The sequence below is a fragment of the Piliocolobus tephrosceles genome, chromosome 9, assembly GCF_002776525.5.
Source record: "Piliocolobus tephrosceles isolate RC106 chromosome 9, ASM277652v3, whole genome shotgun sequence".
Classification (NCBI taxonomy): domain Eukaryota; kingdom Metazoa; phylum Chordata; class Mammalia; order Primates; family Cercopithecidae; genus Piliocolobus; species Piliocolobus tephrosceles.
The window spans coordinates 36253977-36267328 of NC_045442.1; the positions used below are offsets into that span (position 1 = coordinate 36253977).

At 46.5% G+C, this 13352-nt stretch overlaps 1 protein-coding gene across 6 annotated transcripts; it reads left to right on the plus strand.

The window, feature by feature from the left end:
* Nucleotides 1-20: 20 nt before the first annotated feature.
* Nucleotides 21-10360, plus strand: EXOSC1 (exosome component 1). Of its 6 annotated transcripts, none has more exons than XM_023206339.3 (8): nucleotides 21-169; nucleotides 277-392; nucleotides 2974-3048; nucleotides 5633-5721; nucleotides 7813-7853; nucleotides 8753-8803; nucleotides 9237-9321; nucleotides 9951-10360. In XM_023206339.3, exons 4-8 carry the CDS (start codon nucleotides 5676-5678, stop codon nucleotides 10055-10057), a joined length of 330 nt encoding a protein of 109 aa, XP_023062107.1. In that variant the 5' UTR covers nucleotides 21-169; nucleotides 277-392; nucleotides 2974-3048; nucleotides 5633-5675; the 3' UTR covers nucleotides 10058-10360. The 6 variants fall into 6 exon arrangements, with proteins under 6 accessions (XP_023062107.1, XP_023062106.1, XP_023062108.1 ...); XM_023206338.3 differs by having other exon boundaries at nucleotides 22-169; nucleotides 7813-7846; XM_023206340.2 differs by lacking the exon at nucleotides 277-392 and adding an exon at nucleotides 440-501 and having other exon boundaries at nucleotides 116-169.
* The last annotated feature ends 2992 nt before the right edge of the window (nucleotides 10361-13352 follow it).

A 13352-nucleotide genomic window follows, 5' to 3' on the forward strand; every position in this document is an offset into this window, starting at 1 on the left:
GGGGTAACCTGGGAAATGGAGTTTACACGCGAGGATAAAGAACACCAATTGACGCGTGTCTTACTGCGGAACTGTGCCTGAGTTTGGCCAATGAGAAATCGACTTCGTTTTCATCCGGGTTTTGGGACAGCGGCAATCATGGCACCACCTGTGAGATACTGTATCCCCGGTAAGTGAGCGCTTCCCATACAGAGTCCTGGATAGGAGCCGAAGCAAGAAGGCTGGACGGCCTGCAGTTTCTGGGGGCCCGTGACCGATGCAGCATTTTTTCTGCAGGCGAACGTCTGTGTAACTTGGAGGAGGGAAGCCCGGGCAGCGGCACCTACACCCGCCACGGCTACATCTTTTCGTCGCTTGCCGGCTGCCTGATGAAGAGCAGCGAGAACGGCGCGGTAAAGGAAGCGGCATGCCATCTCCTCTCTCTCTGTTTTTCCCTTAGGCTGCCCTTGAGTTCCAGTCCTGAGGCATGGGCACTGCGGACGCGTCTTTAGAGCCTTAGTGGTACAATGTTGGTCTCTTAGTTTCTTCTAGCGGTGTCGCTGTTGTTGTGCACTTAGCCACCACACACTAGTTGTGTTGATCTCGCTTGGTTGTGCTGCTGACCCTCGGGGAGGGAGGTTGGGACAAAAGCGGATGCGAACTCAGTAACCCAGCCCAGCTCAGCCCAGCAGTGAGTTGTATATTGTATGAATGTTGCTTCGCTCTCCGGCTTTATCTAGTGCCACTATCTCCACCTCACTGACGCAATCTAATCATACAGTCTTTTCTATTTGTAGAAGTTATAATCACAGTCTTGGCTTGCCCTTTTAAAAAAAATTTATAACACACTAGCTTCTTTCAGTGTCAGTAATGCGCCAAGCTTTCTCCTGCTACAGAGCCTTTGTAACATGCCATCTATCTGGAACGCTTCTGTCTTCCTAGGCCTGTTTAATTCCTACCTCCATTAGATAGCTTCTGTATTATCACCTCAGAGAAGCCCTTCTGGACCCACTAATTGAGGAAAGGAGTTTTGTGGGATGTTTTGTTTTTGTTTGTTTTGTTAAAGACTCACAAAAAACTGTCCCTTTTCTTCCAAGCACTTATGTCAGCGTATGATTAGACACTCAGGTATGTTTCCCACTAGACTTCTCCCTTGCGTAAATCTAAGTTCCACGAGTGCAGGCGCTACCACCATACCATCAGTATCTAGCACAAAGCAGCTCCTCCATAAATGTTTGTTGAATGCGTAATACCTACCTTTCTAGTTTTAGAGATTGATCCAGGATTAGCTCAGGATCATATAAGCAATATTTGAAGGAGCACAGTAGAAAGAGGATTCAGAATTAGAACTGTTAGGTTCTGGCTAACTTGACCTCGATTCTGCTTGGAGTAAGTAACTTAAGCTGTCTGACTCAAGGGGCTTTCTATTCAGTCATTGTTGGGAATGTCCTTAACAGTCCTGAGTTTGTTCATTTCATAGATATCACTTGAGTATTTTCATGTGTCAGGCGCAGCGCTGACTTGGTTTCTGCTATCAAAGGACACAGACACAAATTGTAAACAAATAAATGCTCAAATGAGCATATGATTATGTGGTGGCTGCTTTGAAAGAATATTACAGGGCACCTTGAGAACATGTAACAGGCAAACCCATCCTAGTCAGCAGAAGTGACATTGAAGCTGAATCATCTAAACAGTAGGTTAGAGTCAGGTGGGTGGAGAAAGTGCAGTTCTGGCAGAAAGAATAGGTTGAAGAGAGATCTGAAAGTGGGAAGAATTTAGTAAGTTGGGAAACTGAAAGAAGGCCAGGAGAGCTGAAGCATCGTGAGCAACGGAGAGATTGTTAAAAGATGGGACTCAAAATATCTGTCTCATACCAACAGCCAATACCATGCTCAAAGAAAACTCTGCAAGTATTCACTTAAAACAAGCATAGCCACTATTATGTAACATTTCTGTGGAAATTTCAGCCTGTGCAGTAAAATAAGAAACAGAAAGAAGCAGTATAACTTTGGAGGAAAGAGTAAAATTGTCAGCCAGACAGTGGCTCACGCCTGTAATCCCAGCACTTTGGGAAGCCAAGGTGGGTTGATCACCTGAGGTCAGGAGTTCGAGACCAGTCTGACCAACATGGTGAAACCCCATCTCTACTAAAAATACAAAAAATTGGCCGGGCGCGGTGGCTCACGCCTGTAATCCCAGCTCTCAGGGAGGCAGAGGCGGGAGGATAGCTTGAGCCCAGGAGTTCGAGACCTGCCTGGGTAATACAGCGAGACCCCGTTCTCCACAAAAAGGAAAAAAAAAAAAAAAAAAACAGACAAAAAAAAAAATAAGCGCAAAAATTACCCAAGCGTGGTGGCAGGCGTCTGTAATCTCAAGTACTCGGGAGGCTGAGGCAGGAGAATCACTTTAACCCAGGAGGTGGAGGTTGCAGTGAACTGAGATGGCGCCATTACACTCCACCCTGGGCAACAAGAGTGTAACTCCATCTCCAAAAAAAACCAAAAAAAGTAAAATTGTCAATGATTATAGGCAATATAGTTGTATACCAAGAAATTCCAAGAGAATCACCAAAAAACTTATTGGAAGTTTAGCGATTTACTACAAAAAAATTAGCCAGGCATGGTGACGGGTGCCTGTAATCCCAGCTACTTGGGAGGCCGAGGCTGGAGAATGGCGTGAACCCAAGAGGTGGAGCTTGCAGTGAGCCGAGAATGTGCCACTGCACTCCAGCCTGGGCAACAGAGCAAGACTCCATCTCCAACAACAACAACAAAAAAGAAGTTTAGAGATTTACATCTTCTAGCAGTATTCTGTAGCCCCTGGTCCTCCTATTTCCTAAAATTTCTAAGGCCTTCTGCTCTGGGCTATAAATGAATCCATACTCCAGCTCTCACCTGTGTACCAAGACATTCCTATATTACTCTCAAGACACAAATGCCTTGACCCAAGGGTTAGCCAGGACATTTCAGTTTTTTCTTGTTCCCTCTGTAGCTTCCTGTGGTGTCTGTAGTGAGAGAAACAGAGTCCCAGTTACTGCCAGATGTGGGAGCTATTGTAACCTGTAAGGTAAGTTTATCCTAACTTCCATGCTTAGAACGCCCATTCAATGCTGAAATCATGACCATGCCAGAACTGCAGTGTCCAGTATGATAGCCACAAGCTACATAAATTTATTTCTGGCGGGGCACAATGGCTCACACTGGTAATTCTTGCACTTTAAGAGGCCAAGGCAGGCTAGGTGCGGTGGCTCATGCCTGTAATCCCAGCACTTTGGGAGTCCAAGGGGGACTGATCACAAGGTCAGGAGATTGAGACCATCCTGGCTAACACGGTGAAACCCCGTCTCTACTAAAAATACAAAAAAAAATGAGCAGGGCATGGTGGCAGACACCTGTAGTCCCAGCTATGTGGGAGGCTGAGGCAGGAGAATGGCGTGAACCCGGGAGGCGGAGCTTGCAGTGAGCTGAGATCTCGCCACTGCACTCCAGCCTGGGCAACAGAGCGAAATTCTGTCTCAAAGGAAAAAAAAAAAAGAAAAAAAGAGGCCGAGGCAGGAGGATTGCTTCAACCCAGAGTTCAAGACCAGCCTGGGAAACATAGTGAAACCTCATCTCTACAAAAGAATCAAAAATTGCTGGGCACTGTGGCTCACGCCTGTAATCCCAGCACTTTGGGAGGCCAAGGTGGGTAGATCACCTGAGGTCAGGAGTTCGAGACCAGCCTGGCCAATCATGGCTAACATGGTGAAACCCCATCTCTACTAAAAATACAAAAATTAGCTCAATGTGGTGGCATATGCCTATAATCCCAGCTACTCAGGAGGCTGAGGCAGGAGATGTGCTTGAACCCGGGAGGCCTAGGTTGCAATGAGTCCGTGTCACGGCACTCCAGCCTGGACAACAGAGTGAGACTCTGTCTGAAAAACAAAAAATAAAATAAAAATAAAAAATTAGCCAGGCTTGGTAGCACGTGCCTGTGGTCCCAGCTACTTGGTAGGCTGAGGCAGGAGGATCGCTTGAGCCCAGAGGGTTGAGGCTGCAGTGAGCCATGATCACTCCAGCCTGGGTAACGGCAAGACTCTGTCTCTCAAAAATAAAATAAAATTGGTTTCTTTAGTCACATTAGCCACATTTCAAGTACTCAATAGCACTTGTGGCTAGTGGTTGCTATACTGGTCAGCACATGACTTTTCTGTCACTACAGAAAGTTTTACTGGACTGTGCTGGTCTACAGATTTCTAGAATAATAAGGCAGCCAAGATCAGGCATGCATAGTTCCTTCACTGAGCTAATTCTCTGAATACAGAGTTTCTACCTGTGTCTGGGAAACAGGGATGCCAGAGGATGATTGGGAAGCCTATTTTTGAACATCTGAAGCTGAGATCTTTTTCTGCAGAGAAGCAAAAGACTTTTATTTTCTGGCATTCCTTGATTTTTTTCCTTTTTAGATTTTTTTTTTTTTTTTTTTTTTTGAGACAGGGCCTTGCTCTGTCACCCAGGCTGGAGTGCAGTGGCACGATCTCGGCTCACTGCAGCCTCCACCTCTTGGGTTCAAGCGATTCTACTGCCTCTGCCTCCCGAGTAGCTGGGATTATAGGCGTATGCTGCCACGCCTGGCTAATTTTTGTATTTTTAGTATAGATGGGGTTTTACCAGGTTGGCCAGGCTGGTCCTGAGCTCCTGACCTCAAGTGATGTGCCCACCTCAGCCTCCCAAAGTGCTGGGATTACAGGCATGAGCCACCGTGTCCAGCCTTTTTTTTTTTTTTTCCAATGTTAGCCATCTATACTTTAAAAAATCTATACCTCTCTGAAGGGCAAGTTGTGAAAAGACTAAAAAAAAAACAGCCAGGAGTGGTGGCTCACGCCTGTAATCCCACCACTTTCGGAGGCCGAGGCGGGCAGATCACAAGGTCAGGAGATCGAGACCATCCTGGCTAACATGGTGAAACCCTGTCTCTACTAAAAAATTAGCCAGGCGTGGTGGCATGCGCCTGTTGTCCCAGCTGCTGGGGAGGCTGAGGCAGGAGAATGGCATGAACCTAGGAGGCAGAGCTTGCAGTGAGCCGAGATCGTGCCACTGCGCTCCAGCCTGAGTGACAGAGCGAGACTCTGTCTCAAAAAAAAAAAAAACCAGCAAGGTGCGGTACCTGACGTCTATAATCCCGGCACTTTGGGAGGCCGAGGCAGGCGGATCACCTGAGGTCAGGAGTTCGAGACCAGCCTGACCAACATGGAGAAACCCTGTCTCTACTAAAAATACAAAATTAGCCGGACATGGTGGTGCATGCCTTTAATCCCAGCTACTCAGGAGGCTGAGGCAGGAGGATTGTTTGAACCCGGGAGGCAGAGGTTGCAGTGAGCCAAGATCGCGCCATTGCACTCCAGCCTGGGCACTAAGAGCGAAACTCTTGTCTCAAAAAAAAAACCATACCATCTTTGTTTCCCATGGTAACTCTATCAAGTGGCCAGAGTGGCTCTTATTCCCCTTTACATGTGTCACTTATGCAGAGAAGTAGGAGTTAACTTGTCTTAAATTCTCTACTTAGTAGGGTTGCTTGCATTGAAGTCCTAGTAATCCCCAGTTTGTTGCTGCTTCCTTGAGCTGACAACTGCTTATACTCTGATGCTGATCTTTTCTCTATTCCACAGGTCTCTAGTATCAATTCACGCTTTGCCAAAGTACACATCCTATATGTGGGGTCCATGCCACTTAAGAACTCTTTTCGAGGAACTATCCGGTAAGAAGTATCTTTGTCACGTATGCCTTAGCAACTGCAATAAGATTAGGATAGACTAGGACACCAGAATTTTGAGCAACAGTTACAATTCCTGTTTTTCTCTTGCCCATTTTTCTTTCTTCTTTGTGCTTTGATTCTCCCCTAATAGTATCCAAAAATACGTGGATGAGCTAGGACAAAAGGAAAATATCAACAAGAGAGGGTTTAAAAGTAAAGCAAAGGCTGGGCACAGTGGCTCATGCCTGTAATCCTTGTACCTTGGGAAGCTGAGGCAGGTGGATCTCTTGAGATCAGGAGTTTGAGACCAGCCTAGCCAACATGGTGAAACCCCGTCTCTGTAAAAAATACAATAATTAGCCGGGCACAGTGGTTCACACCTGTAATCCTAGCACTTTGGGAGGCCGAGGTGGGCGGATCACAAAGTCAGGAGTTTGAGACCAGCCTGGCCAATATGGTGAAACCCCGTCTCTACTAAAAATACAAAAACTAGCTGGACATGGTGGTGTGTGCCTGTAATCCCAGCTACTTAGGAGGCTGAACCCGGGAGGCAGAGGTTGCAGTGAGCCAAGATCGCGCCACTGCACTCCAGCACAGGGTACGCATCGAGACTCCATCTCTTAAAAAAAAAAAAAAAAAAAATTAGCTGGGCATGGTGGTGCATACCTGTCGTCCCAGCTACTTGTGGAGCTGAAGTGGGAAGATCACTTGAGCCTAGGAGGCGGAGGTTGCAGTGAGCTGAGATTGTACCACTGCACTCCAGCCTGGGTGACAAAGTGAGACTCTGTCTCAAAAAACAAATAAATAAATGAAAAGTAAAGCAAAAAGAATTGAGTGAAGCTGAAGTTTAGCAGTGTCAGGATGACTCAAACCAGAGTGGAAGGCATTTTAGGAAGCACTTTTTAAAAAATTTAATATAGATTGAACTCAGAGGTTATAAAACATTAAAAAGATTTGTGAGTGAGACGGTGATTTCCTGTGGCTTCCTTGAGAAAGGACAAACATTTCTTGCCAGGCAGATAATCTGACTTTTGAGGCCCTTTCCAGCCTCAGGACTTGATGTGGTTCTGTAGTGCAGCAATCTCCAAGCTTCTTGGCACCAGGTACCAGTTTCTTGGAAGACAGTTTTTCCACAGACTGTGGTGGGAGTGGTTGCAGAATGATTCAAGTACATTACATTTATGGTGTACTTTATTTCTATTATTATTACACTGTAATATATAATGAAATAATTGTACAACTCACCATAATACAGAATCAGCGGGAGCCCTGAGTTTCTTTCCCTGCAATTCGATGGTCCCATCTGGGGGTGATGGAAGACAGTGACAGATCATCAGGCATTAGATTCTCATAAGGAGTGGGCAGCCTAGCTCCCTCATATGCACAGTTCACAATAGGGTTCATACTTCTATGAGAATCTAATGTCCACTTTGATCTGACAGGGGCGGAGCTCAGGCAGTAATGTATGCGACTGGGGAGCAGCTGTAAATACAGATGAAGCTTGCCTGCCACTCACTTCCATCTGTGCAGCCCGGTTCCTAACAGGCCACCAGAAGTTGGGGACCCCTGCTATAGTGTTTCTATTCAAGCCCTGAGGCAACAAAACTCCTTATCCTTTCTTGCCAAATCTGATCTGCTCTCCACCCTGCTCCTCTGAGTAGCAGCTGGGTCCCAATTAAGACTTGTTCTGTCTGTTCTTGTAGCTCTTTATTTACTAGGAATCTACAGAATAATTCTTTCTCACAGGCTGGGCAAGGTGACTCATGCCTATAATCCCAGCACTTTGGGAAGCTGAGGCGGGTAGATCACCTGAGGTCAGGAGTTCAAGACCAGCCTGGCCAATGTGGTGAAACCCCATCTCCACTAAAAATACAAAAACTAGCCGGGCGTGGTGGCACATGCCTGTAATTCCAGCTGCTTGAGAGGCTGAGGCAAGAAAAATGACTGAAGCTAAGAGGCGGAGGTTGCAGTGAGCCGAGATCGTGCCACTGTACCCTAGCCTGGGTGACAGAGGGAGACTCTGTCTTGAAAAAAAAAAAAAAAAAAATTATTTCTCACAGATAATTAATCTTTCTGTTAATTCTTTTTTTATAGCAAGGAAGATGTCCGAGCAACTGAAAAAGACAAGGTTGTTGGTTGGTTCTCTTTTTTTAACGGCTTTACAAATCTCAATCCCTTAAAAGTATTATCTCAGACCAGGCATGGTTGCACACACCTGTAATCCCAGTACTTTGGGAGGCTGAGGCGGGAGGATCACTTGAGTCCAGGACTTCAAGACCAGCCCTGGCAACACAGCGAGACCCTGTCTCTACAAAAATTTTAAAAATTAAAAATTAGCAGGCATGGTGGCTCATGCTTGTAGTCCCAGCTGCTTGAGAGGATGTGGCTGGAGGATTGCTTGAGCCCAGGAGTTTGAGGTTATGTGGTGGCACAAACCTGTAGTCCTAGCTACTTGGGAGGCTGAGGCAGGAGGATCCCTTGGTCCAGCAGTCCAAGGCTGCAGTGAGCTACTATTGCATCACTGCACTCCAGCCTGGGTGACACAGTGGGATTCTACCTCTTAACAAAAAAGGGCCAGGTGCAGTGGTGCACACCTGTAATCCCAGCTTTTTGGGAGGCCAAGGCGGGCAGATCACGAGGTCAGGAGTTCAAGACCAGTCTGACCAACATGGTGAAACCCCGTCTCTACTAAAAATACAAAAACTAGCCAGCGTCATGCTGCGCGCCTGTAATCCCAGCTACTCAGGAGGCTGAGGCAGGAGAATCGCTTGAACCCGGCAGGTGGAGGTTGCAGTGAGCCAAGATCGTACCATTGCACTCCAGCCTGGGCAACGGAGCGAGACTCCATCTCAAAAAAAAAAAACTTCATTTGTATGATACTATAGAAGCAATTAAAAGTTGTTGACTTGACATGAGTAATGATGATTTCTACCCTCCAGGATTAGAAAGTAGACTGGCTTTACCAGAAGGGTTCACAGTTTCATATAGACCCAGTCTAGAACTTTCACTTACCATTCCTGTTCTTTCTTTACAGGTTGAAATTTATAAGAGTTTCCGCCCAGGTGACATTGTCCTGGCCAAAGTGGTATCCTTTTTTCCCAGCAGACTTCTAGTTTTTCGTCAAAAGAAGAGATGGAGGCTGGGCATGGTGGCTCATGCCTGTAATCCCAGCACTTAGGGAGGCCAAGGCGGGTGGATCACCTGAGGTCAGGAGTTTGAGACCAGCCTGACCAACATGGTGAAACTCTGTCTCTACTGAAAATACAAAAATTAGCTGGACATGGTGGCACATGGCTGTAATCTCAGCTACTCGGGAAACTGAGGCAGGAGAACCGCTGGAACCCTGGAGGCACAGGTTGCTGTGAGCTGAGATCGCGCCACTGCTCTCCAGCCTGGGTAACAGAGCGAGACTCCGTCTCAAAAAAACAAAACAAAGAGAAAGTAGAAAAACAACTCAGGTGGCTATGGTTGGGGGAAGACTTGTAACTCCTCATTTTCCTTCAGTGTTATGTGACTAGATCTCCTTAGGTGATGCACAGTCCAACTACCTGCTAACCACTGCCGAGAACGAGCTGGGAGTGGTGGTAGCCCACAGTGAGTCAGGTGAGATGGCCTTGCTTCCACATCCTTACTTTCCCTGGAGCTATGGTTTGGGATTAATCCATTGTTTTTCCTGGTTTCCCCTTATCTGGGAAGCAGTATGGCTATAGATATTTCCTTCTGAGATTAGAATGGTTTTTTTTTTCTTTTTTGCTTGGTGCTGGTGGTGGTGGTGGTTTGAGACTGGGTCTCACTGTGTCGAGGAGGCTGGAGTGCAGTGGTGCGATCTCCACTCACCACAGCCTTCACCTCCCGGGTTCAGGCAATTCTCATCACCCAAGTAGCTGGGATTACAGACACACGCCACCACACCTAGCTAATTTTTGTATTTTTAGTAGAGACGGGGTTTCGCCATGTTGGCCAGACTGGTCTCAAACTCCTGGCCTCAAATGATCTGCCCGCCTTGGCCTCCCAAAGTGCTGGGATTGTGGGTGTGAGCCACCACACCCAGCCTGATTCTCCTTATATAAATCCAAGGAAACAGGACTCCATAAATCAGTAGAACAAAGTTTTTTCTTTATGAGTTGAGGTTCAGTAGGAAGCTTGGTGGCACTTCAGTTTCATACCCAGCATAAAAGAGGAGTCCCAGGCAAATCTTTGGGGTCTGGGCTCCACCAGCTTTTCCCTTCCAGGTATTCAGATGGTTCCCATCAGCTGGTGTGAGATGCAGTGCCCTAAGACCCACACTAAAGAATTCCGGAAAGTAGCCCGAGTACAACCTGAATTCTTGCAGACCTAAGAAGCCACTTTTTACCCCATGGAAGGGGGTAAGCTGTTCCTGAGTATAACACCAAGATGCTGCTATCTATTCAAACACCTGGCGTCGGCCAACAGCCACTTCCAGAAAAATCTGCCAGAAACTTATGCTGTAGATGGAACACGTTTCTGTGAACCTATCAGTGGATTTCATTCTCTTGAGTAATAAAACTTACCTTTTCAAGGCACCAACAAACAAAACTGTGATATTGGAAATAGCCTATCCCCCCGACAGTCCTTATAAATACATATTTTTTGTTATGATAAAACTTTTTTACTAAAAGGATGTTATGTTGTCTTAAGCAGAGAAAGACATCTAAATGGTGTCAGGACATTTCAGTACTTCTGCTTATTGAGTACTCACTGTGCTAGGCACTGAGTCAAGTACTTTACATACATCCCCTTCATTCAGGTACATTATAGTTTTTTTTTTTTTTTTTGAGACAGAGTCTGGCTCTGTCGCCCAGGCTGGAGTGCAGTGGCCGGATCTCAGCTCACTGCAAGCTTCGCCTCCCGGGTTTACGCCATTCTCCTGCCTCAGCCTTCCGGGTAGCTGGGACTACAGGCGCCCGCCACCTCGCCCGGCTAGTTTTTTGTATTTTTGAGTAGAGACGGGGTTTCACCATGTTAGCCAGGATGGTCTCGATCTCCTGACCTTGTGATCCGCCCGTCTCGGCCTCCCAAAGTGCTGGGATTACAGGCTTGAGCCACCGTGCCCGGCGGTACATTATAGTTTAATGAAAATTTGAGGACACATGTGATACAGATAGCATGTGAGGCAGACGTGGTGGCTCATGCTTGTAAATCCCAGCACTTTGGGAGGCCGAGTCAGGTTGAAGTCAGGAGTTCGAGACCAGCCTGGCCAACATGGTAAAACCCCGTCTTTACTAAAAATACAAAAATTAGCTGGGCGTGGTGGCACATGCCTGTAATCCCAACTACTTGGGAAGCTGAGGCAGGAAGATCGCTTGAACCCTGGACATGGAAGTTGTAGTGAGCCGAGATTGTGCCACTGCACTCCAGCCCGGACAACAGAGCGAGACTCTGTCTCAAAAAAAATAAGTAACATGTCTAAAAGTATTTGATACACATTACTGATACAGTGGGTACTTCAGGAAATGTTAAATCTGAATTGAAAAGTGGGACAGAGTACTGTCATATGAGATGGCCAGGAAAGGATTAGTGACATGAGATAAAAATAAATTAAAGAACATAAGTAAGTGAATATATTCAAGGCAGAGAGAAAAGCCCAGGCTAAGTACAGGAGCCGAAATGAAGGCGTAAGTTTGGGGATGAGGAAGGGATGAAAGCTAAGCATGGAGAGGTTGCCGACAAAATACGAGTCTTGAGATGTCACTTCTTGAGATGTTACTCAAGCCCATATCTTCAGTATTAGTGACAGTGCATAATGTGAGCTTTAGAATCAGCCCACCTTAGTTTCTATCCTCTGCTTCCTAACCTTGAACGTTAGGGTTTCTTTAATTGAAAATTTTACCGAGATTGAGATTGTAGATCCACATCCAGGTTTTGTTTTTTGTTTGTTTTTGAGACAGAGTCTTGCTGTTACCTAGGCTGAAGTGCAGTGGCGCGATCTCAACTCACTGCAGCTGCTGCTTTCCCGGTAGCTGGGAGTACAGGCATGCGCCACGACACCCAGCTAACTTTTGGTAGAGATGAGGTTTCACCATGTTGGCCAGACTGGTCTTGAATTCCTGACCTCAGGTGATCCACCTGCCTTGGCCTCCCAAAGTGCTGGGCTTATAGGCATCAGCCACCATGCCTGGCCTTGGTGTTTTTGTTTGTTGTACATGCTATTTTTAAAGAGACAGGGCCTCAGAATGTCACCCAGGATGGAGCACAGTGGTGCAGTCATAGCTCACTGCAGCCTCAAACTCCTGGACTCAGGTAATTCCCACCCATCAGTCCCCTGAGTAGCTGGGACTACAGGCACATACCACCATGCCTGGCTAATTTTTTTTGTAGAGACCAGGTCTTGCTATGTTGCCCAGGCCAGTCTCAAACTCCTGGCCTCAAGTGATCCTCAGCCTCCCAAAGTGCTGGGATTACAGGTGTGTGCCACTGTGCTGGCCAAAATTACCAGCTTCTGGTCTAGGATTCTGCACAGGTTAGGAAAGTAACATTCCACCAGCCTCTTGGAGACTGAAATTACTCAAGGTTATTGTGTAGGTCAAATGAAAATCTAAAATTGAAAAGCAAGATGCTTTAAAGTATTTAAATCTTAGAACCTTGATTTGCTTGAACTAGTAATACCCATCCCAGCCCCAGTACCAAGTGGTGTGACATTTGGTGCTTTTTACATGTTTCTTTGGGCCTGTTTCCTCTTCCTTAAACAGGAGTTAGCAGCCCTTTCGTGGGTTAAGATCAGAGCTAACGTATGTAATACCCCTCATCCAGTGGGTGGCAGAGGAGCATTAGGAGCTCAACAGATGGAGGGTGTTACTTGCTCCCACCAGAAGGAAAAGGGAATGTTCTTTCTCCAGCTTTATGGGATTTCTTGTATTCCAGTGATCTCTTCAAAGGAGAAGGCAATTGTGTTTATAATGTAATTATACTCCTTTCCACTGCACTAAGTCACTTTTTGAGGTCATCTTTAAGTTTTCAAGTTGGTAACAGTAAATGGTTAAAAAATTCTGAGGCCTGCACGGTGGCTCACACCTGTAATCACAGCACTTCGGGAGGCCAAAACTGGTTCGAGACCAGCCCGGGCAACTTGGCAAAAACCTGTCTCTACTAAAAATACAGAAATTAAGCAGGCATAGTGGCACAAGCCTGTGGTCCCAGCTACTTGGGAGGCTGAGGCGGGAGGATTGCTTGAACCCTGGAGGCAGAGGCTGCAGCGAGCTGAGATTATGCCACTGCACTGAAGTTTGGACGGCAGAGCGAGACTGTCTCAAAAAGATAAAAAAAAAACCCAGCAGGCTTTATTTACTCTAAAGAGGATACAATGGAGTTTCAGAATGTGACTTTCCAGTCAGGGGAGCACCAAGCAAGAGCTGCAGGGGGCAACATGAACAGAGGGCTTGGCCAGGAGGGCCTCCCACTGCCACCTCAGCTCACCAGGCTGACATGAGAAGCCCAGGGAGATGTGTCATTTTTGGACCAACCATGTAAAGTTGTGACTGGGTGTCCTAAAACAAACTGCCACACAAGGACTAGGGTAGTGGGAGACATTTCAAGTTAAATGCTAAGGTTTCCTCAGATAAGCTCTTCCACATCACACAAGAAACTATTGCACATCACTCCTTTATTATACTGAT